General features: G+C 41.8%; 1 protein-coding gene across 7 annotated transcripts in view; it reads right to left on the bottom strand.

Annotated features, from left to right (window-relative positions):
- Window positions 1-27,939, bottom strand: part of DNM3 (dynamin 3) — a 174,049-nt gene that overhangs the window by 36,376 nt on the left and 109,734 nt on the right. For 5 of the 7 annotated variants that reach the window (XM_039730221.1, XM_039730222.1, XM_039730224.1 and 2 more), the window contains 2 exons: window positions 20,912-21,023; window positions 17,303-17,314 (listed from right to left, as the gene is read on the bottom strand). In XM_039730221.1, the coding sequence (XP_039586155.1) occupies window positions 17,303-17,314; window positions 20,912-21,023 (124 nt within the window). The remainder of the gene's footprint in view (window positions 1-17,302; window positions 17,315-20,911; window positions 21,024-27,939) is intronic. The other 2 variants (XM_039730223.1, XM_039730226.1) reach the window with 1 other exon arrangement.

Raw genomic sequence — 27,939 nt, 5'->3', positions numbered from 1 at the left:
AAGACTGGAGTATCATTTCATTTGAGACACCTCTGCCTTCAGAGCCCTGTGCTCCCTACCACTCTGCCAAACTGGGGGGCCTGGGGAGCCCCCTTGAAGCCCAGGTTATTTCCCTGCTGCAGACAGGCTTTTGGGAGATAAAGGGGATGAGACACTTCCAGCCCAGCACATTCCCTCCTCCTCTTTTTTCCCAAGACATTCTGCAAGTGAGAGGCTTGCCTTTCCAGATGGCCAGGAAGTGAGTGGCTTAGAGAGGGCTGGAGGAATCTCAGGCAAAAGCACATAATTGCTCCTTGCTCTGCCCAGTCTGGAAACCCAAACCAGCCTCAGGCCTGCTGGTATTTGCTCAGCACAGTCATGTTTCCATCTGAAGAGGGCAGCTGGGCACCTGCTGGATGGAGAGCTGCTGCCCAGGAACACTCAGGATTAGCAGCAGCCCTGCTGTCCTCTCCTACACAGCTTCTTCCCCCACACGGGAAAAGGACTTGGACCTGAACAAGTCCTGAAATACATTTTTGACTGTTTGGAAAATCCAGACTTGTACCAAAATCATTGTTCTACTCATGGAAATAAACCATGCCCAGACACCACCTGGGAAGGACTGGCCCTGCCTCTGCCCCCACAAGCACTGAGAGTACCACTCCTAATCTCAGGTTTGACTCAGGGTGAGCAAAAGCTGTAACCTGCTATACACACTTTGGTTTCTTTCATAATGATCGATATACACAACTTCCTTTTCATAGGATAAAGGCCACACAGTGAGAATAAATCTAGATGAAAGACTTTCCCTGCCTCACAAGTTGAAGTGGAAATAACTCTCAGCCCCTTTTCCCCATCCACATTCTGCATCACCTTTAGGTGTATCTTACTGTAGAGGCCAAACAAGTGGCAGCAAAGGCTTTAGGGCTCTGAGGACACTGCAAAATTATTGACACCATTTGCATTGGTCATTTTCTAACTGAGGTAAGGTTTTATGGGAAGCCACTGCACAGAGAAGAGCTGCTATTTTGGAAAGGACCAGATATAGGTTAGAAACATCACAGGAAGACAACATACTCTAATGCTGTTTACAGGTGAGGGGATTTGTTTGTCCCAATTTTTGCAATTGCATTTACCTGAGCATCATTTAAACTTGTAATTTTTTTCCATTTGGATTTCCGTGCAGTGATGTAACATAAAATACTAATGAACTGTAGATGGCCCAAATAAAAGCAAAAACTAATCAAAACAAAACTCACATCCCTGTAATTTTTTTCCATTTGGATTTCCATGCAGATAATGAACTGTAGATGGCCCAAGTAAAAGCAAAAACTAATCAAAACAAAACTCACATCCTTTTATTGATTGCATATGGATTTATAAAGCCATAAGACTATGGGACAAGCACAAAACAAAAGCCTTGTAAAAAAAAGGTTTAGGTACAAAAAAGGCCAAGTGAGCAGTTGAAAAAAACATTCAGTGTTCTTGGTTCTGTTAGGAATTAATGTACACTCATGTTCCAGTCCAAAGGAGTCACTGGAATGGGATGTGCATTTTATCCACCAGAAGATCACAATGCACTCATTATCATGAGAGGGTCTCCCACTTGGAGCAATGCTGGATTCATGTTCCACCTTGGGCATTTCGCACACATTTCATATTTTTACAAATTCAGGGTATTAGTCCATCCTATAAGTATTAAAATTGAATTGTTTCACAATTTTCCTGTGTCAGTCTGAAAATCTCTACCATTACAGGAGGATGTGGTGAGTCCAGGGACACTTTCTCCTGTTATGGCCACGAGCTGTCATTCCTGGATGGATGCACACCCCCAGGAGAATTGCTTCTTTCAGGAACTGGGCCTGATCCATCCCCAGCCACACTCTCCAGGAATCTCCTTCCCAGTACTCACTGGCATTTATTTAAGACTACAACTGCTTCCTTACATTTCTGGAGTGGCAAAACCAGTTTGAATGCTTTTCCTACAGGTGTCCTTCATGAGTTTGATTTTCAGGCACAAAGAATTCCTTAACTCCACACTGCAGCACAAATCATCCTCCAGCTCCATCCTGTACTCCTGCATCCCACTCTGCTCCCAGCAAAAGCCCTGTCAGAATTCCCACCGAGTTTAATAGTCCTGTCCTATTCCCCCTAACTCCTAACTGAGGTTAATTTCTTCTCTCCAAGTATAAACAGAAACCAGCAGGTAAGAAAGTTTTGTCTAATGTGGCACTAAGGCTGTGGAATTTACTCCCATGTGAGAATGGCACAATAAAGTCATTTGTTTAAAAGTAAATTGAAAACATTCCAGTCTTCTCAGGCTTACAACTATTAACTTTGGTTTCTGCACAGCACTGTAGAATGTCTGGCATCAAAGACACTTTGTACATTGCACTGAACTTGCACTGGACACTGTTAGTGGACCATTAATCACAACGAAACAAAGATCCCATGCAAACACAAAAATTACTGATTTTTCCCATGTTCAGCATGGCCTAGCAAAGGTTAACACCACAGCTGCTGGATACTGCACGTTTTGAGGCATGGAGTGTTGACAAGGCATCTGAGAGCACGCAGATTTTTCAACTAATAATTACGTATTCCACATTAAACAATTCTTATTTGTGCCTAATGCTGTCTAGAATTAGACAGACACCTACCTCAGCATGAACCAGCACAACTTCAATTCAGATGCCTACAAAAGCATGTCCTTCTTTCCCCCACACACAGATAGGATGTGTGAGTGCAGGGGCATGGGTTAGTGGCAAGAAAATCGCCGAGGATGTGATCCAAGGTTCACAGGAAGCACTGCTGAAGGAAGGGAGGGCTTTGGGAAACAGGCACTAAGAGATCAACTTGCCTGAGGGAATGTGGAAGAGGAATGGGAACTGAACCAGGAGAAAAATGAAAGAATCTGAAAACAAAAACCACTCAGTGGCCAGAGAAGCAGCAAAGGAAGAAGAGGAGAAAGATCATGGTCTGGAATCACAGGCTGTGTTTCAGGGTGCACTTCAGTGATAATGGCAAAGGAGGAAATGCTGTAATGGCACAGAAGTGTGAATTGCTGGCACTCATGGGAAGTTTTCTGTCATCCAGAGCAGGGCAGGTGAAAGCCTGATCCATTTGCCTTGAAGCTTCCTATCTGACAGGATGATTTCCATTGGGCTCCTCAGACCACGCTATCGCAGACAAAATTCTTGCACCAGCTTTCTCGGGTGAAAGAAACCTTACTAAAAAATCGTCATTCTCTCCTAACCAGGGTAAGAGATGTGAATGGAAACAGCGAGGGAATAAATTGCTACCTTAAAAAAAAACCAAACAAACAAACAATAAAAACCCAAATAAAACAAGCAAGCAAACAAAAAACCCACAAGAACCCAACCAAAAAAAACCCCAAAGAAAACCCTCAACCCCACCCCCAAAAAAAGTCCAAAAAGCCCAAAACAAACAGAAAACCTCAGCCATCAGCTCCCAGTAATGCAGCAGCTCCTGCTGCTGCCCATGGAGCGGGTGCAGGACCACAGCATGAAGGTACCAGCATGGTACTTGGCTCTGTGGAACAGCGAGTGCAGCACCCAGACTCAATAAAATGAGAAGAAAATTGATGCAAGTACAGGCTTGTTAGTAAAGCCATGACTATATGAAAGGCTTTTGAACATGCTTCTAAAGAGTTTAGACCTTAAATAAAATTTTAAAAAAAGAAAATAAAGATGGCAGAGCATGCCAAACCCAGTAAGTTAACTCAAGAAAACTTGGCAGATCTTTGGTTCAGCAAAGGGATACCCTTAGGAGACTGGCAAATAAGTTTATAAAGATGAGTATTAATGAAAGAATAGTGCAGTACAACAACTCTCTAACAGATAAATAAGTTATAATGTGGAAAGAAAAACTAGCAGCCTTGAAGGATTCGTTTAATGTGGAAAGAAGAACGAGCAGCCTTGAAGGATTTAATCATCAAAGTGTTGAATGGATGGGTCTTAGTGAAATAAAATAGCATAAACTTGCCAGTTAAATTTGATTCTGCCCATTAGACAGAATTGTGAGGTAGTGTCAACACAATGGGAGACTGAACACAGTCCTGGAAGACACGGATAACTTCAAGGATTGGAAAAACAGAAACAGGATCAAATCATAGCTGTATGCTGACAGACCAACGACAGCTGCTGCATGGGACAGGGAGCTCAGCAGCTGGCAATAAAAATGGAAAGGAAAGGCCAGGCACAGCCAAGTGAGCATCAGATGACTCCAAGACACTGCTACGATGTGGCCATGAAGGAGCACATGTGCTGGTGGTCTCTGTTTGGAGCAGTGCATGTCCTGTAGAGGTAACACTGTTTTGTACAGGACTGGGCACTGATGGAGGAAGCCACAAGACTCCTGGTGACAGATAACACTTGACACTTCCCCTGTTCCCAGGGCTGCTGCACTATTTCCTTAAGAGTCAAATGAAACTGCACGTTGAGAACAAGAGTATTTTATTTTCATTGCATTGAAACTGCTTTTATCCTCCCCTGGGTAGAGCAGTGCAGCCTCTGAGAGCTCTGGACAGTTCAACAGGAATAACTCTGCCTCTCATATGAACTATATGGCCCTCTTCCTTCCTCCCCAGGAGATCCTTGTCCATGTTCCAAACCATACTCCCCTGCCTTCAGGCTGGAAGGGGCTCTGCAGCAGCTCTCAGGCTAAGCTGGGGGGTACCTAAGGGAGGAGAGAGGGAAGGGATTTGGAGAGTGCTCTCCCAAACCTCCCATGCACTCACTGATCCAACTAAAGCTGCTTCTGCTGCTTAGTGGAGCTGGAAAAAGAGGAAATGTGGCCTTTGGAGAAGACTTCTCTTAGGCTATTGGGCAAGGAGATTATTGTTCGAGCACTTTCTTCAAGTGGCTGGAGAAGCAGTGCATGTTCCACAGGTGTGTGCAGAGCAATTTGGGAGCCTGGTCAGAGCAGAGTAAAACAGCAGTGTAAGGAAACAATTCCTGCCTTTTGAAGCAGGATTTTCCCATTGCTGTCTTCAAACTGGAGGATAAGTCCTCTGAGTTATCACCTTGTGAGAGAAGAGCAGGCAGCTGAAAAGGCAGGTAAAGACTGACTACAGACCCTGATGCTCCCATGGGCTGCTGGTTACAGCTGCAGCCATGTATGGAGGAGGGAAGGAAAAACTTGATCCAAAACCCTAAAATTAACATTTAAAGTGATGAAAGTAAGTTGGACTGGACTATCAGTACTAAGGACACTTGAGACAGTGACCATGTCAGAGACTGATCTCATCTAACAGAAGATTGCTTTAGATTTATTGGAGGATCAAATGACACACTTGAGGATCTGCTACTCCAGCTAAAACTCCATATCCATCTCATGAAAAGTTTTGGGGTGTTTACCAGAAAGGGAATGGTGAAAAGGGGTGAAAGAGAGGTGAACTCTTTAAAATATAATTTGTTTTCTGACTACCTCCCTTTCATAAGAAAAAAACAAAAAAGAGTTCATCCTAAATTACAAGCATACAGACAAGCTCTCTCAGGCCCAGAAATTCATCCTACATGCTGATTAATGATCAAACTGCTAGAGCTTTAGCATGAAAAATGGGCTAGACTTCAACTGAAGACTGCCTGTAGCTAATGATGCAGTGGAATGAACATTTTCATTCCAGCTAAACCATTCCTGTTCCTGTAAAAATAAAGAAACCCAATCTTGGGTTATGAAAAAGACTTGTCGAATTCTGCATACTTCTTAGGTTAAAATAATGCCCTGCATCTTAACAGATCTGTAAATGCAGAGTATTACCTGTGAAGTCTGACACCCACATGATCACACACATGTACACATAGAGTTTAAATACCTGAGCTGAGGTCAGGAAGAGAAGCTGGTAAGCGTAGCCTAGAATTTCACACCTACGGGCATATTACTGGGTTAGTAGATTTAACACAGCTCCTGTCTCAGGCTCAAAAATGTAAAATGTAATAAAAAAACCCACAAGGAAGTGCAGAGGGCTACACAGCATCTGCCTGGCGAGAAGGCTGACACAGGCGCGGCTTGCCCGGAGATCTCCTTGTGGTTCAGCCCCTGGCGCCATCAGTTGGGCTGGAACTCAAAAGCTGTGGAGGGAGGTCATTAAAAGTGACTCTGCACCACTGAAAGAGGGTGGGAAAGGATTCAGGCATAAGCAAGGGAAGGGATGTGTCTCTCCAGCTCTAGTGATTTCCATTATGGAAACAGCACTTTACAGCTTTTAACCTTTATGCCGCTGAAGTCTACGATCAACGTTCTTTAAAATTTTGTTTTCATTTCAGCACATGAAATGCAAACTCCAGCTTGGGTAATGTCAACAGCACGTTCTCCCTTAAACCACAAGGAAGGTGCAGAGTTGAAAAAGCAGCACAAGGCAGAAAGCTGAGAAGTGGAATCAGACACACGCAGCGATCGCCACCAGCACGTCGGCTGGCCAGAACAGTGATTTTCAACACTATGGAACTCAGAGGGAGTGTGAGGGAAAGCCAGGAGGTTCAAACCATCCTGCTGGATGCAGGGACAACTATTAAAAAAAATTAAGAGGAAAGGCAGACCCCAGAATGAGCACAAGACACTGTGTTCCAACTCTAACCAGCTGAAGGAAAGTTTATATAAAAACAATCACTTTGTTAGTGACTCATAAGGAAAGAATCCCCAAGCTTTCTTCAGGGAAACCCCAGTAAATAACATGTCTAAAAACACATTAAGATGGTGCTGTCTGTTCTGTTACAATATTCAGTCCACATGATAAAACCTTTGGCAGAAGAACAACCTACTGAGCACAGATCCTTTTGGGAAACCCAAAAACCAGCAAGAACTGCTGTGGCTGCATGCTAAGACTGCCTCATATTCCAGCTCTTGTGTGACATGTCTAGTCCAAACTGGGAGAAAGTGGGGGAAAAAAGCTTTTTGTGACAGTTCCTACATGTTGACTACATGCAGGTGCACTCTCAAGATATAAATGCCTGGATTTCAATGCATTCTGCAGGTTTAAAACTAAATGTTATGGATTCAAATATCCTGCCACACCACATCAAAAGACACAGAGTGGAAAGGTCGCTGCATCTCTCTCTGGAGCATCTTATGAGACACACAGCAGAGTGGGCAAAGAACAGTCCTCTGTCCAAAGAAGGATGGATATACTTTGCAATGTAGTACTTCTTTGGCTATGAAGAAGGTTTTTTCCTTTTATTTTCTTTCTTTCTCTCTCTTTTTTTTTTTTTTTCCTTTTTTTTTTTTTTTGATTAGCACAACATTCCATTCTGGAAGTGTGTGTTTTTAAGCAGACCTTCCAGCAAGATACTTTAAACTCAGTAAATTTGTAAAAATATGAGAAATCACAGTGATTTCCCAGCAAATGACCAGATCTGAACCCTGTGATGCCTGAACTTGGACTGACTAGGAAATTCCAGTAGGAATATTAGCAGACACATTCTGTGTGAAGCAGAGATTATGTTCTGTAGCAAAACCACTTAGTTTGACTGAGTGGGAACCTGAAAGCAACTTCTTAGCCATTTTATCTCACTCTCTGAGTTTTTAGTCTACATATAAATGTGGACATGTTATTCCACCCCACATCCAAAGACACAGAGTGGAAAGGTCGCTGCATCTCTCTCTGGAGCATCTTATGAGACACAGAGCAGAGTGGGCAAAGAACAGTCCTCTGTCCATAGAAGGGATGGATATAGATGTACTTTGCAATGTAGTACTTCTTTGGCTATGAAGAAGGTTTTTTTCTTTTATTTTCTTTCTTTCTCTTTTTTTTTTTTTTTTTTTTTTTTTTTTTTTTTTTTTTTTTTTTTTTTCCCAAAATTTCTTTAGCTTTCTTTGGCTACGAAGAAGGTTTTTTCCTTTTATTTTCTTTCTTTCTCTCTCTTTTTTTTTTTTTTTCCTTTTTTTTTTTTTTGATTAGCACAACATTCCATTCTGGAAGTATGTGTTTTTAAGCAGACCTTCCAGCAAGATACTTTAAACTCAGTAAATTTGTAAAAATATGAGAAATCACAGTGGTTTCCCAACAAATGACCAGATCTGAACACTGTGATGCCTGAACTTGGACTGACTAGGAAATTCCAGTAGGAATATTAGCAGACACATTCTGTGTGAAGCAGAGATTATGTTCTGTAGCAAAACCACTTAGTTTGACTGAGTGGGAACCTGAAAGCAACTTCTTAGCCATTTTATCTCACTCTCTGAGTTTTTAGTCTACATATAAATGTGGACATGTTATTTTGCACTGGAATTGCAGCTATCCAAGAGGACTGAGTGGGAACCTGAAACTCTCTGAGTTTTTAGTCTACATCTAAATGTGGACATGTTATTTTGCACTGGAAACCTCCCCTACCCAAAGTTATACCTTCACATACTGAATGGAACATGTTTTAGTTTATTCTCAGCTGCTGTAGAGCCATAGCAGACTCCAGAAACTTTCCAGGATATAGCCAGAAAATTGTCAAGAAAATAATAGAAGGTTGAAAGCATTGAATAGTCATTCCCAAGGGGCTGAGAAATTACCACAGTAAAAGAGTGTTTTTACCCAAATGCTCAGCAACAAAAGCAGTAGCATCACCATTATTTGAACTGTAATTTTCCATTGTCAGTTGGGGGTTGAATTTGGAAGGAGCGGGGCATTTGTGAAAGACTTTCAGGTATTTGTGACTCTTAGCTTAATGTTCTTCTCCAGATGATGAAACATGTTTTATAAAAAGCTGTGAACCATCATTCTAAAGGCTACCAATACCAAAGAAGCATGAGCAGCTGCAAATAAGATACAGAGAACTCCTTTAAAAAGGGAGCATCTTTTAGGTCAAGTAAATCATTCCAACATCTCAAATGGAAGACTCAACTAAAAGGAGCATAGACAGGAGACTTTGCCTGAAAAAAACCCTAGCAATGCATGAGAGAGGAAGAGGTCACACTGAGAGCCTCACCAGAGAAAAGATGTGTGTATTTAAGTACTCCACTGGAAATTTGAGTTCCCTTGCTTTGCTGCTCAAAGACAATTATATAAGAATCTGGCACTTCCAGAGACCCACTGGAAATGAAGAGAAGCAGTTCACAGTCAAGAGATCCAGACTTGGAAGGAAAAATCATTGATTATTCTAAACACAGATTCCCAAAAATGCAATTCCTCCATAGGAACCCATCAAAAAAGACCATAATTCTGATGGGAAAATGTTGATGGTTTTATACACTAAAGGAAGCCCATCCAGCGTGCCTGAACAAAGACATTAACCAAGGTCTTGGAAAACAGACACTCAGTCTTGGGTACACAGAAGGAGGGAGAACTTCATTGCATGCCTACATCTAGGATACTTCACAAGGATTATTGATGCTTTATCACTTGAACAACTGACCCAATACACACTTTCAAGCAATTTTTATACTCTAAGCTGAGGTGGTTCCACCATGTAAGGATGGCCACTCGAATCAACAAGTGTCAAATTTCAGAGAGAATTGAAGAGTATCTGAGAAATAGTCACAACAGGAGGATTAATCCCCTTCATATTTAAAAGACAAGAAGAAAGAAATCCCTGCATACTCAAAAGAGGTTGAAGTGAGGTTTTTTTAAAGTTGGAGTGAGGTGATTTTTAAAGAATAAATGTCCTTTGCTAGGCAGACCAGTGCCAAACAGGTAGTGTGCCCCAAACCCCTGTTTCTAGAAGCACTCTAGTGCTAGTGACAAACCTTTAACAAACAACACTGTCCTGCAAGAATTCATTGATTCTCTCATGCCATTCTTGGACTGCCAGGAACAATGTTCTTACTCTCAGTTTGTAAAATGGGATCCTGATTTGCAACTGCAACTTCCAGACAAACAGTATCTATTCCGAATATTAAAGCCAGCTGCTGGAAAGGCATCATGCTGGGGCTTACAAAAGAAACTGTACAAAGAAAAGGGAGCTCAAGAAAATAAATGGGGCATGGGGCAGAAATCACAGCCCCAGTGAGACAAAGACAGTATTGGTTCTACAAAAGGAGAACTTTATTTTAGCAGAACACTTATCAGACTACAAAAGTCATTGGAAAAACCCAAACAGTCCCGAAAGTCATGCAACACTAAGGTCAGCACCCCCACTCACAACAGGTGGATTCTCACTCTCTGGAAGTGATGCCATTGCCTTCCCTATGCCCATCTTCCAGCCTGACCTTGACCCAGCCTGGCTGAAATGAAACCATTGCTGAGCCCACACATTCACCCATCACATTAAGAGGTATTTTCTGCAGAGCAGTATATAACAAAGAGGGAACTGATATTTTCAAACTATAAAGACAACTGAAGGTGAAGTTTCTTAAGGCAAGAGCCTTGATTTTCACCACACCAAGGGCAACACAGGTGGTGTTCAGGACTGCAGACAATGCTGCCTTTTGGTCTCAGGAGAGAAACCATCACCCATGTCAAAGCCCTCAGCTGAGGAACAGCAGGGAACTCTGCCCATAGAGTTCCTTGGTGCACAGAGCTGACATGAGTACATCTCAAGTGTTTGCAGCCACCTCTTGAGGCTCCTTGGTGCACAGAGCTGATTTGAGTACTTGACTTGAGTACATCTCAAGTGTTTGCAGCCACCTCTTGAGGCACAGGTGATCTGAAAGAGAAGCTGAGCTTTTTGAGGATGCCTTCCCTGGCTGCAGCTGCAAAAGTGGATAAAAGCTAAGCTAAGCAGAGCCAAGGTCACTCCTTAGGAGAGCTAAGCACAATCTCACTCACACTACTGAGAATTTGCTGTCTGAATCAGCCCAATAACCTTCAATAACTATAATTTAGAAATCTGGTACAGCAGTTGTTTCCAAGCCATGGTCATGAACAACTCCATATTTGAACAAAGTGACAGCACAACACAGCTAGGGACAGCTGGCCTGTGACTGGAAAGGCTTCTGTTCACTACAAAAAGGTTCCTGCTTCTACTGGAAGAATATCTAGATCTGAAAATCAAACAGATATCAAACAGTATTAAACCAAACATGAAATTACACTGCACAAGGCGGATTTTTCTCATGGACTTTATCTTCCATTCTCTGGGTTAGTTTCTTTACTTGATTTCCATAAATGCCCTTAGGTTTGCTGCCACCCAGTTTAGAAACCCCAGCTGTTGCACAGGTCAAGATAATACTATGCAATCAGCAAATGCAATCAGAAAGTTTGAGTACCTGCTGCTAAGGGGTCTGATGGGGGCTGACACCATGTGTTACAGCTCTTGGTAATTTTGTAGCCACCCACCAATGAACTTCTACCTACCACAATAATGTGAGGTGTTGTCTGAACATACAATGGTACAAAATTCTCTCTTTTAATTATAAATAACTTGCTTATAGAAGAGGAAGAGCAGAGTTTGAGTTTCAAAAAGAATAATATAAAGGAAACAGAATGAGATCACTTGTTTCTCTGCTGCAAGAACTGAGGCTTCAGGAATAAAGGTATGAAAGTCACTCAAAAACTGCATTGATCAGACACCTGAACATGTCCACAGACAGCTCTTCCTAGTGGGAAATCACCATTCTCCAAAACTGGCACTCTTAAGATATCAAGTGTCACACACCAAGCAGAGAAGAACAGGGAAGACATCAGTCAAAGGCCACAATGGAGCTGGGAAACAGGAGCTGAGGAGTGACCACAGAACAGGAACACATGACATCCTGGAAGGAGAGTATGTAACTGAAGAATGCACCTCCAGAATGGAGGGTTTTACACCCTTAATATGGGCCTTGATTCTGACTCAGCACATGGAAAGTAATCATAAACCTGTCTCCACAAAGAGAGGTAGGTAGAGAAGGTTAAAAAAATCCAGGATGAGCTATGTGTCAGAGCAGGCATTGCATACCTTCATTTTAGTCCAGAACAGAGTCAGGGTAAGCAACATTCAGTTTCTCCTGATCATCTTGTTTTCCCTTCGAGATGAGAAAAAAGGAGTATCTGGCTGTTCATCAGCTGCCCTCCACCCCCATGTCCAATGGTCACATTTGTTGTTACACTGTAAATGCTATGGAATATGCCTGGTGACATTTTTGGCAGGAAAAAAAAACCCTCAAATTTTTATTTACTCCTAATTTCTATTCAGCTTTTGAGCAATTACTGACTTAGAAGACAAGGAGGATATTTTACGATTGTCCAAAACCCTTGTGATAGTTGTGTATTTCCCCCTCAGGGGTGATCTCATATGCTACAGGAGCAACCTGGATTGTCCCAAACCCTTGTGATAGTTGTGTGTTTCCCCTCTGTTCAGTCCCACTCAGGGGTGATCTCATATGCTACAGGAGCAACCTGCCCTTCCTGACCACAGCTGTTCCAAGAGCTGGAGCCACAGGGACTCCTGTGCAGGTATCAGCCTGGGCTCCAAAGGACCTTTGTGGCTGAGATTGCTGCAGCACAGCCCAGAAGCACCTTCCTCTGCTCCAGCCAACTTTCAGTGCTCATTGACCAGCTCTAGGAAAGCACCCTAAGATTTGGCCACCCTCACTGCCTTCCCCAGAACAAACCTCACTGAATGTCCAGAATGGGGCTAACATTCCTGAAACTTCACAGCCAGAGAGCCTTCACCTTTCTGCAGAGTTTCATCAAAATCCTTCATCAGAGCAGAAGTGGTGTAAAAACTAGCTGCCCCATAAAAAATGAAGAATTTAAAAATATTTTCAGTATGCAGACACCTTGCCAAAAGCACAGTAAAGAGCCCACCGTGAATACATAACAGAAATAAAAAATGTTTGCTCATTTCTAAATTTCCTGGAGTTTGCTTAATGTCAGCAGCCTCAGCTAAGAGCAGGAACATAAAACCCGTGACAGCCATTGAACCCCCAACCCCATCAGCAGCTTCACCGAGGCTGCCTTTGGAACCATTCAGAATATCAGCCTGCATCTTGTTACACTCCCTGCAACTGATGCAATCCTGTGAATCTCTTCTCCCCTGGACATTTTTAATTCTCTTGGGACAGAAGTTCTTTTACTCTTACAGGAATATGAACCAGGGCTGCTCTGTTTCTTCGGCAACATTTGGGGAGCAAGGTTTCATCTTTTCAGTTTTTGTTTGAAGGAGTAAATATTTAGGAGAAGCAGAAGATGCTTTCATCTGAAACATGTTTTCACATCGTTGGAGCAGCGAGGCAGGGAGAAGGGGACTGGAAAACAGCCTGCCATTTCCTTTCCTGCCTGCCTTTTGGACTGCTTTTGACCCAGCGTGTGCGCATGCACCCTCACCCCCTCGGGCTGCTCTTTTACACCGGGACTTCCTTGTAAAATCCAGCTCATCTGTTCAAAGCAATGACTGAAACACTGTCTATAAAATTATGGCATTTTTCCACTTGAAAAAAAAAAAAAATTAACACTTCATTTAAAAGTTATTTTTAAACCTACTTGGCTTGAAGCCACCTTTAGTCACAACTGAAATGCATTCTTCTTTTCCTAGAATTCAATGCCTTCCTTTTCTAAAATATACTAGTTTAAAAAAAGTAAACTCAGTAAATGCAGAGTTTACACTTCTGACTACACTGTTTTGCCCTCTGACATATCAGCAGTTTGCTTTTCAACAAACCCAAACAAGTCTTTACTTTTTCTACTTTTGGGACTTATCCCAAGCAGGGACTTGAGCAATCCCAGAGTAGAACCACTGAATCTGGCAGGGGCACTGGCAGAGCATCACCACAGCCAGGAACACAGTTACGTCTGGGAGGGAACTGAAGCCCTTTCAGAAACATGGCCAGACTTGAAAAGAAAGCACCAGAACTTTATTCCAGTGTGAGACACCTCCAGCTTCTGGCACTGCACCTGCATTTACATGGAAGAGCCAAGCACAAAACACATGAACTGAGAGCACTGCCGTCATATATGCAGGGAGAATGAGGATCCTGACTTCACTATGTTCCCATTTTCCAGGACAGTCTCAAGAGACAGGAGGACATCTGGACTCCTTAATGAAGTAGCTGATCTGGAATCTGGGTTTAGTAACATTAACTCCCCTTTAAATAAAATAAGAAATTTTTAAAAAATGGGGAGAGAAAAGAAAGACTTTAATTTAAGCCATTAATAGTCACCAAAAAGAATTTGAAGGAACAACAGGCAAACTGACCTGACAGGAAGAGTATTTTCTTTCTCTTTTCAGGGGGACTCTGCTTTTCCTAAGAGAAAATGCCAACTAAATTACACTGATTTTACATTCAGTGACTGTTTGCATGCACAGCATTATCTGCACTGTGACAACTCCACTGAGATGTGAACACGGACTTTATAGACTTTAGTTCTACACATTCTGTAAAGGGTTATCAGCAAGCACAGCAATGCAAAATAATTAGAAGGCATGAAATTTGTAGTCACTATCTGTAAAAAGTAATTTAAAGAGATTTTGGTTTTCCAAGTCAAAGTTTCTGAAGTCTGAGCTCAGCATTCATGTGTTTGGTACTTTGAATCAAGTAGAAATTATTGGCTAACTCAGACCTTAATGATGACAAAAGAAAGGTGACTTTTTATATTAAAAAGTGGCACTTCAAGCTTTTGAGATTTTTCTGTTGCTGCTGTTTTATTGCTTGAGTGCCCAGGGATTCAGAATCAAAATTTCCTAAGGTCCCAGCCTCTATCTACTCCTTTAACCCAACAGTGCTAACACTGTTAGCACTGTTAGAAGCCCATGGAGATGGACTCTGGGAGAATGGTTCAGGTTTTGGTATTGTTCTTACACAGCAGCATCTGGAGGGCTGTTTGGAGGGGATTTGGTTTTTAAATGGTAAAGAGGACGCACAGGGTAAGCAGCAAATCCACAGTGGTGGGTTAGGACAGTCAGAAGCTCTCAGCTCCTCTGTCTTCAGCAGCTGGGCTGAAGCTACAGTGCTCTGCACAACTCTGGGCAATTCTGCACTCATTCCTCATGCAAGGCTGTGGAGCTCAGTGTTAATATTAGCAAAATGCAGCTTGCCAACATGTGCTTGCTGAATGAGGTAGGTCTCCATTACCTCATTCTACACGACCCTTTTACAGATTTTATCCAACAAAGCTTCTGAAGATATATTTATCTTTAACCATGTGAGAAATCTCACTTACAGTAATGATTGTGCAACAATAAAAAGTAAAAATAAAAATGATTAGTAGTCCACTGACGATTATAAACCCTCTTCACTTCCCTTCCTCCCCCTTTTTCTTACGGACTCATTACTCCAATGTTTATTTTTACTTTTGTAAGTCCAAGAGTGCAAAGCTAAAGGCAGAGGTATAAAAGAGGCCACAGTCTGAACGGATGGGTGAGTGCAGGATCTTGACACATGAACACATGACAGGATCCAGTGCAGGAACAGCACACTGGGCCGCACTGGAGAAGGGTTACAGCTCTGGAAGCAACCCACAAAAGCTGTGCTGAGACAGTAAGGAAGGATTCTGCAGCTTTTCAGCACAAAGTTGCATTAGAAGCTTTAAGACACTATCATTGTCAATCTGCCATTCCTCTCCCCGCTGGCCTCTTCTCAGAAACTCTGGTCACCTCTCAGGTTTATCCACATCATTTTCCAACTCCACTAGGCACAGAAATCTCAAGACTGTGGAGTTTGAGCCTCTGCAGGCAGCCTCAGGTTGGTTCTGTGTGTCCAACTGGGATCAGGTGATCTCCAGACTCCAGCAGGAGTGATGTGTGTGAAGGAGAAGGGGGACACACGGATGACGAGACACGAATCCTTACAAGGAACTGGGTCAAAGGGAAAGATCAGGATGGTTTCCTGGAGATTTCTTTTGGAGTTATCTTCTGGATGGCAACCCAGGCCAGACGGAGTTTCTGAACCTACAGCAAGAACTGCCCTTGGCTCAGAGTAAAGGAAGAGTTAAGAGCTCCCAAATCCTCACATCTCACAGGCTTCTCCTCTCCCTGCTCATGGGTGTCCTGCCGAAATCTGTCAGCTGCTCCTGGTGCTGACCTCCCTGGGGTGCCCCACAGCTCACAGCTCTGGAGAATAGAGCAGGTCCATGCAGCTCCTGACCTCCAGACTCAGTGGTGTCCCATCTATCCCCGTTTCCCTTAACAGAGCATCTACAGTCTCCTCTGAGATCAGAGCAGCATCCCCTGCAGCAGCAAAGCCTTAAGCCAGCATGTCGTAAAGAAATATTATAAACACTACCTTGACATTTTAGTGTACACAGTTAACATTTACATTTCACACCACCTCCTATGTAAAGTCCTCTCTCTATGCCATCAATTCACCAATTCTCTTAACCCCTCCCCACCCAACACTAAGAGCACCTTTTCTCAGGCAGGCCAACAAAACAGAGTATTTTTGGTGTTTCTGAGCCCAGCCACTGTGGAGAGAGGAGTGATCAAAAACTGGTTAAAAATACAAAAATTAGAAGCAGACAAAATTCCCCAACCGTCAAAACCTTTAAAACCCACCTGGGTCTTTCCCAAATATCCCAGAAGGCTTCCAGCTCACAAAGGAAATGCTACAGAATTATTCAAAGGCTACTTTCAACGTTTGCTCTGAAGCATCTTTTGATGCTCCAGATTCATCTTCTTAAGGGTTAATATATCAAAACAGGAAGGAGGGAGGGAAAAAAAAAGTCACAAAAGCTATATAACTCCTTTCTGAGGTATGACAAACTTTCTCTGCATCTTATTCCAAAGTGTGAGATGTGAAACTTGCATTCTTAAGCTCAGTAAAAATGGCATTAAAAAGTCCTAACCCTGGGAACTGCATGATTATTCGTTTATCAGATCAACATCAGCAAAACCGTCTTTTTATGTGCTGCTTACTTTCAAAAAAACCCCTACCACGCATATTTCAGTTCTGCCTCTCCACACCCCACACCCTTCTGCTGCTGTCCAGCTGGAACACATCAAGGGTCTAGAAGCCAAGTCAAATGTTGACCCCACCCTCCTCCATCCATTTTAAGGCACCTTCAAAGCCAGTACACTGATCTAGTTCAGCTTAGCCAACAACGCCAGCAAATCTGTTATTTAAGACTTTAGTGCTGGGTTTTTATAACTGCCCATTAATACAAGCTTTGATGTATGGTCAAAAAACCCAGCTGTAATGAGTTTCATCAGACTGTAGTAACCTTTCCTCAGAAGGTCTTTATTACTATACCTTCATAATCTTTGGGCCCAATACTTTTATAGAAGCATTCTTACTGAACCTCCTTAAAAACAGCTCAGCAACACTTAACACTCTTTCCCCAAAATTAAAAGAGCCAGTTATAGTTTTTCTTGAAGACACTTTTGCTCCCACATTTTTAATTGCATCTTGCTGTTAAAAGCACGCAGGCAATAGCTGTGTAAACTGAAAGACAAACTCATTTTCATTACAAAGTCCTTCAGACAGGATACAAAAGGATTTTGTAAAAGGACAAACAACTTACTTTGTTGCTCCCCTTTGCAGGATGCAGCACGGAAGAAAGAGGGGAAAAAAGAAATATTAGTTATATTTATTTTACATGCATTCAGCCTAACTTGTACACTTCTGGAAATGGCTCAAACCAAATGAGGAACTGACTCAGGGAACATTCACTGAATCCTGCAGTCAGACAGCTTCCAGGGGAGCACAGGACATTCACAAAGGACTTAAATGTTCAGCAGAGCTGTTTTCCTCACCGCACAAACATTCTGACCCGGCGCAAATCAGAAGCAGCTCCTGGCAAGTCGCTGGATACAAATACAAGGGAGAAGAAAATGAGGCCTGAAGTGATCTAGGGATGGGATGGGATGGGATGGCAGCCAGAGGGATTTTCTTGTGTTGGTAACACTGAACTTCCAGTACTCACAGCAACCAGCTCGGCTGAGCCTTCCACGACAGCCATTCCCTACAACTTGCCAGCTAATGGAAAGTTTCAACATTCAAAGCATTTTAAAAAGCAAATGTTGTATTTTTAGATTAGTAATAAAAATAAGGAGGAGATGGCATCGGGGGCCATAGGGGGAGAAGGAATGGGTGGTGCTAACGAGGTAAAGTGTGCAGAGCAAGTTACGACAAACATCTGGGCTATTATTTTGGTTTAATTGTGAGTTTTGCCATGAGCTGGCATGAACAGTGTATATTATACAGTGGGAAGCCAGCCAAAATAAACACCAGCCTACACCAGTTGAGAAATACAGTCTGGAAAGGTTAGTCACGACGTTGTAGTAATTTTTTAACAAAAAAAGGAGGGGTTTGGATGCATCGGTCCAGAAAGCCAGCAGCAAAGTCAGCTGGTAAATGGATATCCCATTTCAAAGTGAATTGGCCACAGGATGATTTATATCAAGCAAGCTGCCTTGCATATGGGTTGGAAAAATAAAAACACTGATTCATTGCTATCTGGGTGGCTGTCAAAGCCCACGGCCCCACAAAGGCAAAAGGATTGGGAAGGAGGTGACTTGGATACTGCAAAGAATTCAGAGCAATGCTGAGGGCTGACCAGAGGTAATTCATGGGACAGTGAATATGGGAACACACTCACTCTGTGTTCGCCATGGACAGAGGGACAGGGAAAATCAGCAAAATGAAGCAAGGAAATGGAGGAAGGGGATGATATATGGCCTTTAAAATATTAATGAGATTTGCTTAGGCAAAAAGATTATAAATTTAGAACCTTGGACTTTAAATGAGCAGGATTAAATGAGCAGCAGAGAATCCATGTTAGCGGTAGTAAGTACTGAGCCCCATCACCACTGTAACCAAACAATTGTATGCAGCACTACTAAAAAAAAAATCAAAAGAAAAATGAATATTCTTAGTGGAGAGATTTGCCCTTGGTGAGAATTCAGAACACAGCTCTTTAATTGGTGCCAGATTCCTACTTTTCCTTTAGTTTTCATTTCCAAGCAGCAGTTCTGCTGCTGGTGCCAAAGGCCTGGATACTCAGAGCTCCCAGCTGTGCCTCACAGGTACAAGAGAGAGAAGTTCTCTCTGGGAAAGGGCTTAGGCACCTCTTTGCCTTTTTAACTCTGGGATCATGAGGCTGGGGGGAAGCACTGAAGTAAACTCAGGTTGCAGTAATTTCCTGGCAGTCCCTCCTACTTAAAACCATGGTCTTTGAATCTTTGGAGGAGAATAAAAGACTGGGGGTGTCTCTAAAACAATTTTATATTGCCAGAGGAAGGTGTGAAACTGAGGACCATGCACAGGATTTTCATGAAATGCTGCTCATTTTTATTTAGGATCCACTGGATCTTCTAAGGTACCTGGAACCTTGGAGATTTTGCTTTGCAAAATTCAAAGCTCTGAACAGCAGACTCACAGTCCACATCTGAACCTCCTTTAGGAACAAAGTTTTGGAGGCCTAGAGTAGCACAGAGCATCTTTGCTGAACAGCCTGATAAACTACTGGGTGAATTTCAAACTACAGGCATTTGGAACAATAATATTTATTCTTTTATAATGTAAAGATAATTCCAGCTCAGAAGGGAACTGTATTTTGAGTCCCTTCTACTTCTTTCAAGGAAGTCTCTCATCTTGCTTCTAAGACTCCTTTGACAGATCAACTTTAAACAAAACCAAGAATTCTTTGTAAACATATTTTGAATACCAAGTATTTTTAGGGAGAAGGGAGAGACAGGAAGACAGAAGAGAAGTTCAGAAATTCAACTAGTGTGTCTTGTTTAAGGATAAAGTACCAGATATAGCAATATGATAAAACCATTACAGAACACAAGATTAAACCAGAGGCAGCAAGAGTCTTTTGTGAAATCATCATTAAAACCTAATCAAGAAAAACCCAACGCAACACAGGATATTGGTCCAAATAATTAATTAGGTAACCTCTCACAACAAATCCTTGTTACATGGCTTCTGATATTCTTAGGTAGGAACAGATCTACTGGAACAGGCAAATACTGAAAAGTCACCAACAATGTTTTACTTTTTAAAGGTAAAGTCTCAGATACCTGGTAGGTGTCCTGCTAAATGCATATTTGCACTATTCTCTAAAAAAATTTCATCATTACCATCATTTGTTTATTTCTATAATAACTGGAGAATCCTCTAGTATAAGAATTTCTTATTTATCTTTTTATGGCAGTCTTGAAACTTTGTATGAAGAGAAGCTGAGCTTGTTTGCATGAACAGCTCCTGGAGGAGATGCAGACAGAATTGTACTGGAAACCATGCAGGCATCACAACCAAGGGAAGAAAAGGATAAAGAGAGAAGACAGCACTAGACCCTGGATTCAAAGAACCTGGCCTTCCCACGGAAAACAATTAGGAAGAAAAGCAAATTCATCAGAATCAAAGCATCATTCCTCAGAGCAGATCTTCTGATGAAGGCATCCAGCACTCACTGCAGAAAGGTGAACTGTGCATTACAGAAACTTTAAAGGCTCAAATGCCAGGTAATTCTGCTAGTCAGCCTTCTCTTTGGATACATCTCAAACCTTCACTTGAAGTAAAATACCAAGATATCCAGGTCCAAAAATATTAAATAGTAGCTGGACATATTCTGTTTCCCAACTTTCTGTCATTTCTAGTAAATGAATAGAGGCTTTTTTATTGTATCCTGTTCAATTTGCTTCACATGATGATTAGCTGAGTAAAATTGCCTTTGGAAAGGTTTAGCATGTGTTTCATACACAAAAAATGATGCAGTGAATAAGTAAAATAAATATACATGATTGCCTGGAATGCTTCTGTCAGTTCTGTAATCCAGAGCTTGAGGGAATAAACTCTTCAAAGCACATCTTTACCTTAGAAAACATTAATAGAAACAATGAAGCTCAGGAAACCCCAAATTGCTCAATGCTTTTACTACAAGGATCCAATGAAAAACATGTTGGAAGGTTTGGTTTGTGGTTGGTTGGGTTTTTTACATTGAGGTTTGACGCACAAATTGCTCTTAAAATATTTCATTATGAATATTTTAGAATTACCACAGTACAATGAAAAGGCTGCTCTTTGTTGAGATATCTGCAGACACTGTGTTTTCCCAGATGATATAGTTGGTTTTTTTTGACTCAAACAGAGCAGCTACTGGCAAACCAGTGAGCTTTTAACTTACTGAGGATTTATCAGGATAGACACCGGCTCGTAGCAGAGATGCCTTCCAGCTATCCACCTCCTCTTGGGAGTCACAGGCTAGCTCAAGGAAACGGTAATCCTTGTAAACATTCCTGGAACAAAGAGCACCACATTGTAAAACTAACATTTTACTACTCCCTATCATGCACACAGCATTTAAAATTAAAAATCATTTGGGATCAGAAATTACTTGGTAATTGTTGTGGAAAACAGAGTTTATGGGACAGGTGCTTGTTTAATAATTACATGGAGTACTTAAAAGTATCTTAGAATGCTACAGCACAGCTCTGGAAATAATAATCAGCTAAAAGCACCATGAAACTACCTAAAATCAATTTTTCCTGCTTTTGCCAAAACAGAGCAGTTTTAGGGAAAAAAAGGGTGTTGTGATGAAAAGGACAAACACGTAAGACATGCCAACATAACAGCACAGCTTGTGATGGATTGCTGCTGTAACAATAAATACCAAAATCATCACTAATGCAACTTCTTCCCATGTGAAGTCCTTTCAGTCCAATTTATACTCTTTTCAGTTTTAAAACATCATTGGTAAAACAGGAAAAAAACAGCAATGACAATCAAGATATTTTTAAACAAACAAAACAAACCTCAGATGCCTCTCACCACAGTAAGAAAACTGGGACATGTTTAAGTAAAACCTCTTACAGGTAGTTCACATAACGAGATAAATATAGGGAATCATTTAATGGAAGAAAAGAGAAAGGAGGGAAAATACATCTCCAGGAAGGTGGTTCTTGTAAATTCTTCAATACACAGAACAGATTTTCCCCTCACGGTTTAGCCATTAGTTTCTGAATTCCAATTCTATACACAGACCAGATCACTGTAAATGTGTCAGCCAACAGTCTTTTTAGGAAAGGCCACAAGCTTAGCTAAAAAGGGTTAGGAAAGCAGATTTTGCTAGATCTTAACAGTTGCACAAGAATCAATCTTCCATCCCAACCAGACTCTTTTCTTCGTTGAGCAAGCTGTGGAGGAGAGGGGTTGATGGAGATTGCTTCACTCTCAATGACAAGGGGTCCTTTGGTTTCATTGTGCAGCTACAGAGGTAATTTCTCCCACATATTCTGAGAGGGGAAAAACCCAAATTCACTGTAGAACAAGGAAATAAAGCTATTATTGTCACTGCCCAGACAAATTTCTTTAGCATTCAGGGACTGGTGGAATTTCACTGCCACTGCTGGAACACAACTGACTTGATGTAATTCCCACTCACAGAAGTGATTCTCTCTTAACCAACAACGGGACGAGGCAGCTCACAGCCTTGCTTTTTAGGGGCAGTCTCAGGGAACAGGTTAAAAAAAGGTAAAAAAGGTGTAATTGAACCTGAGCATGAAGCAGCCATGACACCAAATCACTAAATTATCACCTATGAAACCACAGCAGAGCAACCACAGCACACCCACTCACCACAGCACACCCACAGAGCAAAATCAGGTATTTTTAGCAGGCTCATAGGTTGAATTCAAAACTGCATGAAGAGAGCAAAATCAGGTATTTTTAGCAGGCTCATAGGTTGAATTCAAAACTGCAAAGAATAAAGGACATACTCAGAATTATTTCCTTACGTTGGTGACTCAGTTCTCACCAAATTCAAAGGCTAAATCTGAGCACCAGGCTTGCACTACTCCCTTCAAAATCCCAGACTGGAGGTGCCACCAGGACATTTCCTTCCCTCAGAAACCAGCCCCAAAGGTCACAAAGAGGCACTAACAGGCCTGATCCTACAGTTTAGCCAATGCCACTGACAGGATGAACAACTGAAAGCTCTGTGGATTCTTTTATTGATTGAGAAATTTAAAATGAATCCTTTTTCTTTCCTAACTCCATAAGTACTAATCGTCTCTTAAAGCAAATAATAGCCGGATGACTTTATCAGATGCTTTTACCTTAAACTGAGGAAACACCTGAATTTTATTCAATTTGCAATATTGTGGAACTCCAAGTCAGCACTTACTGAATTTAAAAAAAGTCAATTAAAGAAAAAAAAAAGTGGAAAAAAAAAGTGAAAAAAAAGGCATAATGAAATTGCCAGAGGAAAAAAAGCTTTAATTTATTGTTAGGAGAAACTTTTACTGAGATAAGCTTTTCTGGCTAAGATAATGAAGCAGCTATAACTTTGTAGAACTAGGAAGCTGAAATGGTAAAAGGGTACTCTCAGCAAAGATGACTAAAAATAACAATAGAGCAAATAAAGGCTGTAAAACACAGTGATAGGGAAGTTCCAAAAACACTTATCTGCAAGAGCAAAACAACATGACACCAGCTTGTGAAAACATTTTTTCAGGCCTGTCATGTTATATATTACACTCTTTGGCATTTTGTGGCTTGCTCCAAGCAGTGTGGCTGTGCGAGCAGGGATTTCAGCCAGGCACTCCGAGCACGTGGGAGCTGACAGTCCTGCACTCTGCCTCTGTGTCAGGACTTCTCCTGGGGCTGGGGACACCTCATGGCCAGCATGATGGCCCCGCATCTCCCAGGCCTTTCTTTCTCCCTGTAGGATCTGAGAGCTCTTTTTTGTGCAGCTCATTCTATTCCACCACCACTGCCAAAGACACAGCACATGAAGGATGCATGCCCTGAGTGCTCCCAGGAATGTCCCAGCAGGGCAGGTGAGGGGATGCTTGTCTCCCCAGCTGGGTTCCTTGCTGCTAGACTGCCCCTGCCTGTCTTTCTCCCAGAAAGGCTGACAAGCATAGGAACTTTTCAAAGGAAAAAAAAGCCAAAGTTAGCTTCTTTCAGTAACTTCTGAAAAGTGTGTGTCCTTTTCCTGTTACCAGTGGAATCTTACAAAAACACATTAACATGTTTTACTCATTAGGAATCCACTGGCGTCTCATGGAAAGCTGTAAAAACGTTCTTGAAAACAATTCAGATTTTCTGTTTTCTTCTCTCTTCCACTTCTTAAAATTGCTGAAGACATCAGCACAGCACCAGTTACTACTCAAGCCTCACCTACATTCTCCATATGGAATACTGTGAAGTCATGTTCTCACCCTCATCTCTAGAGCAGCTAAATGGGATGCTGGACATCAAAGACTGATAGAATAAAGGACACCAGGAAAGATGAATTCTCAGCAATACCAATCCTGCTGATATTCAGGCATCTGTAAATCTAAGGGACTGCAGAAACAAGACAGATACAGAAAATGGGGACATGCCTACAAGTACCATCTGCAAGCAGTATTTCTCTTGAACATTTAACATTTCTTAAATGTGACCACATTATTGAGGAAACTGCAAAGCTGTGTGCATCTACCACATCTACCTACTCCACTTCCTCCTGGAGTCACATCACTGTAATTTAAATATCATGCATAGTTAATGAAAATATAACTATAGTGGCATATCTGGAAATCAACATAATATGATATCTGCCTTTTTTTTTCCCCGAGTAAAAAAGACAAAAGGCTACCATTTGTTATCTGCAGATTTTATTGTACTCTAGATAAATAAACCTCAATTTGGAACTGCATTTCCACTAAAATACAACATAATTGCTCATGAGGATGAACAGACAATTGGACTAAAAGCATCATTTCTAGTTCTGGAAGGTTGCACACTCAGGACATGCCTTCTCTAGGCTAGGCCTATCACCTCGAGGTGGAGCAGCCACCCAGCTGTGACTTTGCTTACCCTACAACTTCTTCATTTTATTTTAACCTTGATTTCTTGATTCCTTTCCCCCGTATATTTCAAGGCCTAATACAGAAATGTCCATAGGTGTTTCTTGGATTCCTCCCATCACAAGAGAATCCTAACAGGACTGGGTTAAGGTATTTGAAGTGCCCAAGAGGAAAGTGAGAAATGCCAGATAAGTTTGAAGACTGGCCCAGCTGTGAGTTACTGAGATTTCCCTCCCACCCACCCTGAAACCTGGGCTGTCAGCACTGCTTAGGGAAGGCTTGCCTGCCTATAAACCAAATCTCTGCAGCCCAGGAGCAGGGAGTGAATAGCACACCTGAAAATCACCCAGAAAGAGCAGCCCTTGCAGCACCAGGGGGATCCCTCCATGGTGGCTGCACATCAGAACGTGCTGAGCACGCGCTCTGCTGCACATCAAGAGGGACTGAACCCTCTTGCAATTTCTTAATACTAAGATCAGGTTAAATATTTATCTCGAGCAAGCCTAGAAAATTTGGAAGGGCAACCACTGCAGGCACATTACAAACTCAGTTAACATGTGTGATTATATATGAATGCACACTCACATATAACCATGGGCTTGGAGAGCTTTAGGTTGAATTGGATCTGGATTTCACTAGCCAAAGTTGTACTGGATATGCATAAAATCTCTTTTCATAGAGAGAAAATACAAACCAAGATTAATCAAAAATGCATTTATTCTTGCTAATGTGGGAGGAGACAGAACAACCATTACACAGCAAGAATAGTAGTGACATTTTTTAGAACTGGACCTATAAACTACTTGAATCCTCCAAGGAACACAAACCCGTATTTAGCTTCAGCAGTCACACTGACACAAGAGAAGCTACTCACAGACTGCAAGATAAAGGAATATCTTCTTGTACAGGGATTTCAAAGTCATTTTTTGTAAACATTTGTCTCTATTAGGATGGAAGCAGAATTGAACATCAGAAATCTAGAACTATATGCAAATTGGTCCCATTTTATTCCATGAAAAATACAAAAGATTGAATTCTTAGGCATTTCGCACTTGATTGAAATTGAAAACGTACAGAATAGGGGTTTAATGAATAGTCACCTAAAATGAAAAGGGGAGAAAATAACAGAATCCACACACTCCAGCTAGTGGGAAAGGTAATCTTGAATGAAACTGTACATTTTCTATCTATTTAACCTGCAACTCCACTGTGCACACTCTGCTTATTCAAATTTAGTCTTAGTCTGTGATTTTGGACACTTGTAATTGCACAATGGCTGGTTTGAGCATATGCACCTTTTTTTTTTCCCCAAGTAGGAAAGCTCTACCAAAAGCTCTGCAAATCATATATTTTGAAGAAACAAAAATGGCCATCTGCTCTGAGTTAACAGCAATGACTAACATTTTCTATCAAGGCGTACCATTTCAGATCACTCCAGTGTGAATGCTAATTAAAATTAATTACACATGGCTCTGAAGATTCTTTTTTTCTTAATATCCAGAAGAGCCAAGGAAACAATCTCTGAGACAATGTCATGAAATAATTACACTTAAGGATTTTGCTATCTGTGTCATTTGAGTGCTCTCCCAAAAGCATATGAATCTTTTCAAGTACACACACCCAAAACACACAGAAACCCCCCCAACTTTCAGGTGCAAATGAACAGAAGATGTGCTGCTCAGTACAGAGGCCAGCCTTGGCAATGAAGTATCTCGAGTCCTATATGTAACCCAGAACAGAAATGCAGCCAAAACTAACAGCACACAGGCCAAAATCCACAGTAGTAACAGTGACTGCCACTAAAATATTCCAGCAGTCCCTGGAGGAGAAGGTTTGATGCCTTTGGTGGTGAGGGATGGAAGCCTGGCCTGGAATCTGCCTTGGGGCCACACAGACACAAAAGCTGCCCCCAGCTGTCAATACCTGCACCATACTCTCTCTTATTTGTCATGTAAAAAATACTTGTCAATAATGACAAAACAGAATATAGTCCAGAAAAAAAAAACCCAACAAAAATAACCAAAACATCCAACCTTTTTTTTTCTTTTCTTTCTTTCTTTCTTTCTTTTTTTTTTAATAAGGGAAAGCTGTTGGCAATAAAGGCTAGCTATTCCTTGGGTTTGTATATTTTTCCTGTTCTTAAATATTGCATTCTCCAGCATTTTAGGAGTTTGTTTAGAAATGTTAGCAGCTTTTTTCTGGATTAAATTTGTAGGGGTTTTTAATTAAACAGATTCTCTCTCTTCCATTTCGAACAGAGAGGGCTCTGAATAGCTTACAGTCCAGCTCTTCCTGGAGCTTAGCTCTCTGAGTAATTCAAAAACAGTAACTAAACATACATCTCATTTTAGGCTTTCTCCTTTAGCCTGGCTTCTATCCAACACCTCCTCTGACCCGGTCTCCTTTCACTAGTTCCCTTTATTTTGGCTCTTGCCCAATTTCCCTTATATATGGATAGCAGTTAACCCGTTGCTGCCCATGGCCAAAAATTCAGTACTTAACAGTCCTAGTACATTTGGAGTCCCAGAAACAACTTGTCCATCCCCTTCTAGAGCACCCCACAGCCAACAGCACCTCTCCAAAGCAGGCAGTGAGAGCTCCCACTGAGCAGACACAGTGCCATTTCCTGGGTCCTACCAGACACAGCTCTCTGTGCAATGGGATTCCTGACAGAGAGACTGTACTCAGGAGTCAGGAGCTACAATTCCTCATCTGGCAGTTCTATTTTCAGTCCTATTGTGCGCCCTCAAAATGGCCTTTTGCTCGCTCTTCTCTGGACATTCATCTGTCTGTCAGATTAAAGAACTGTTTTTACAGACAGGCAGCACAGGAGCAGGGATGGCAGATTCTGCTTCATGATTCCTGAGGGGCATTTTGCTCTTGTGAAAGCAAAAGGAACAGTTCTGTGCTTTGCACTCCTCCTCACACCCCTGTATCACACAGAACCACAGAGGTGAGGAAAGCAACACCACTGCTCAATTTCATCTGGCTCCTGGTGAGGCCTCAGATTTTAACTTTTATATTTTTCAGATTCTGTACTGCTTTAGTGTGTAGTTCTGAGCTTCATACTAGGGGATGGTGAGCTCTCTGCACAGAGCAGGGAGACAAAACAATTCCTTCTCCAGCTGGGCACCAAGGACAAACAATCCAAATCTCAGCCCAAGAACACAAACAACGTGGGCTGAAGAGAGAAAAACAAGGACGGGATTTCATGGGCTAAAGCTACAACTGGACAATTAACTCCAATATGCAAATGGAGCAGAACTTATAAAAGTGAGAGACCCCGTGACCAGTCGTGACCATTTTGGTTCACCTGGGGTGCAGCCCTGGCTGGGCTCTTGTGCTGTCCAAGGTGAATCCA

The sequence above is a fragment of the Passer montanus genome, unplaced genomic scaffold (assembly GCF_014805655.1).
Source record: "Passer montanus isolate IOZ18808 unplaced genomic scaffold, ASM1480565v1 scaffold71, whole genome shotgun sequence".
Taxonomy (NCBI): domain Eukaryota; kingdom Metazoa; phylum Chordata; class Aves; order Passeriformes; family Passeridae; genus Passer; species Passer montanus.
This window is presented reverse-complemented; position numbering and strand designations above follow the sequence as displayed.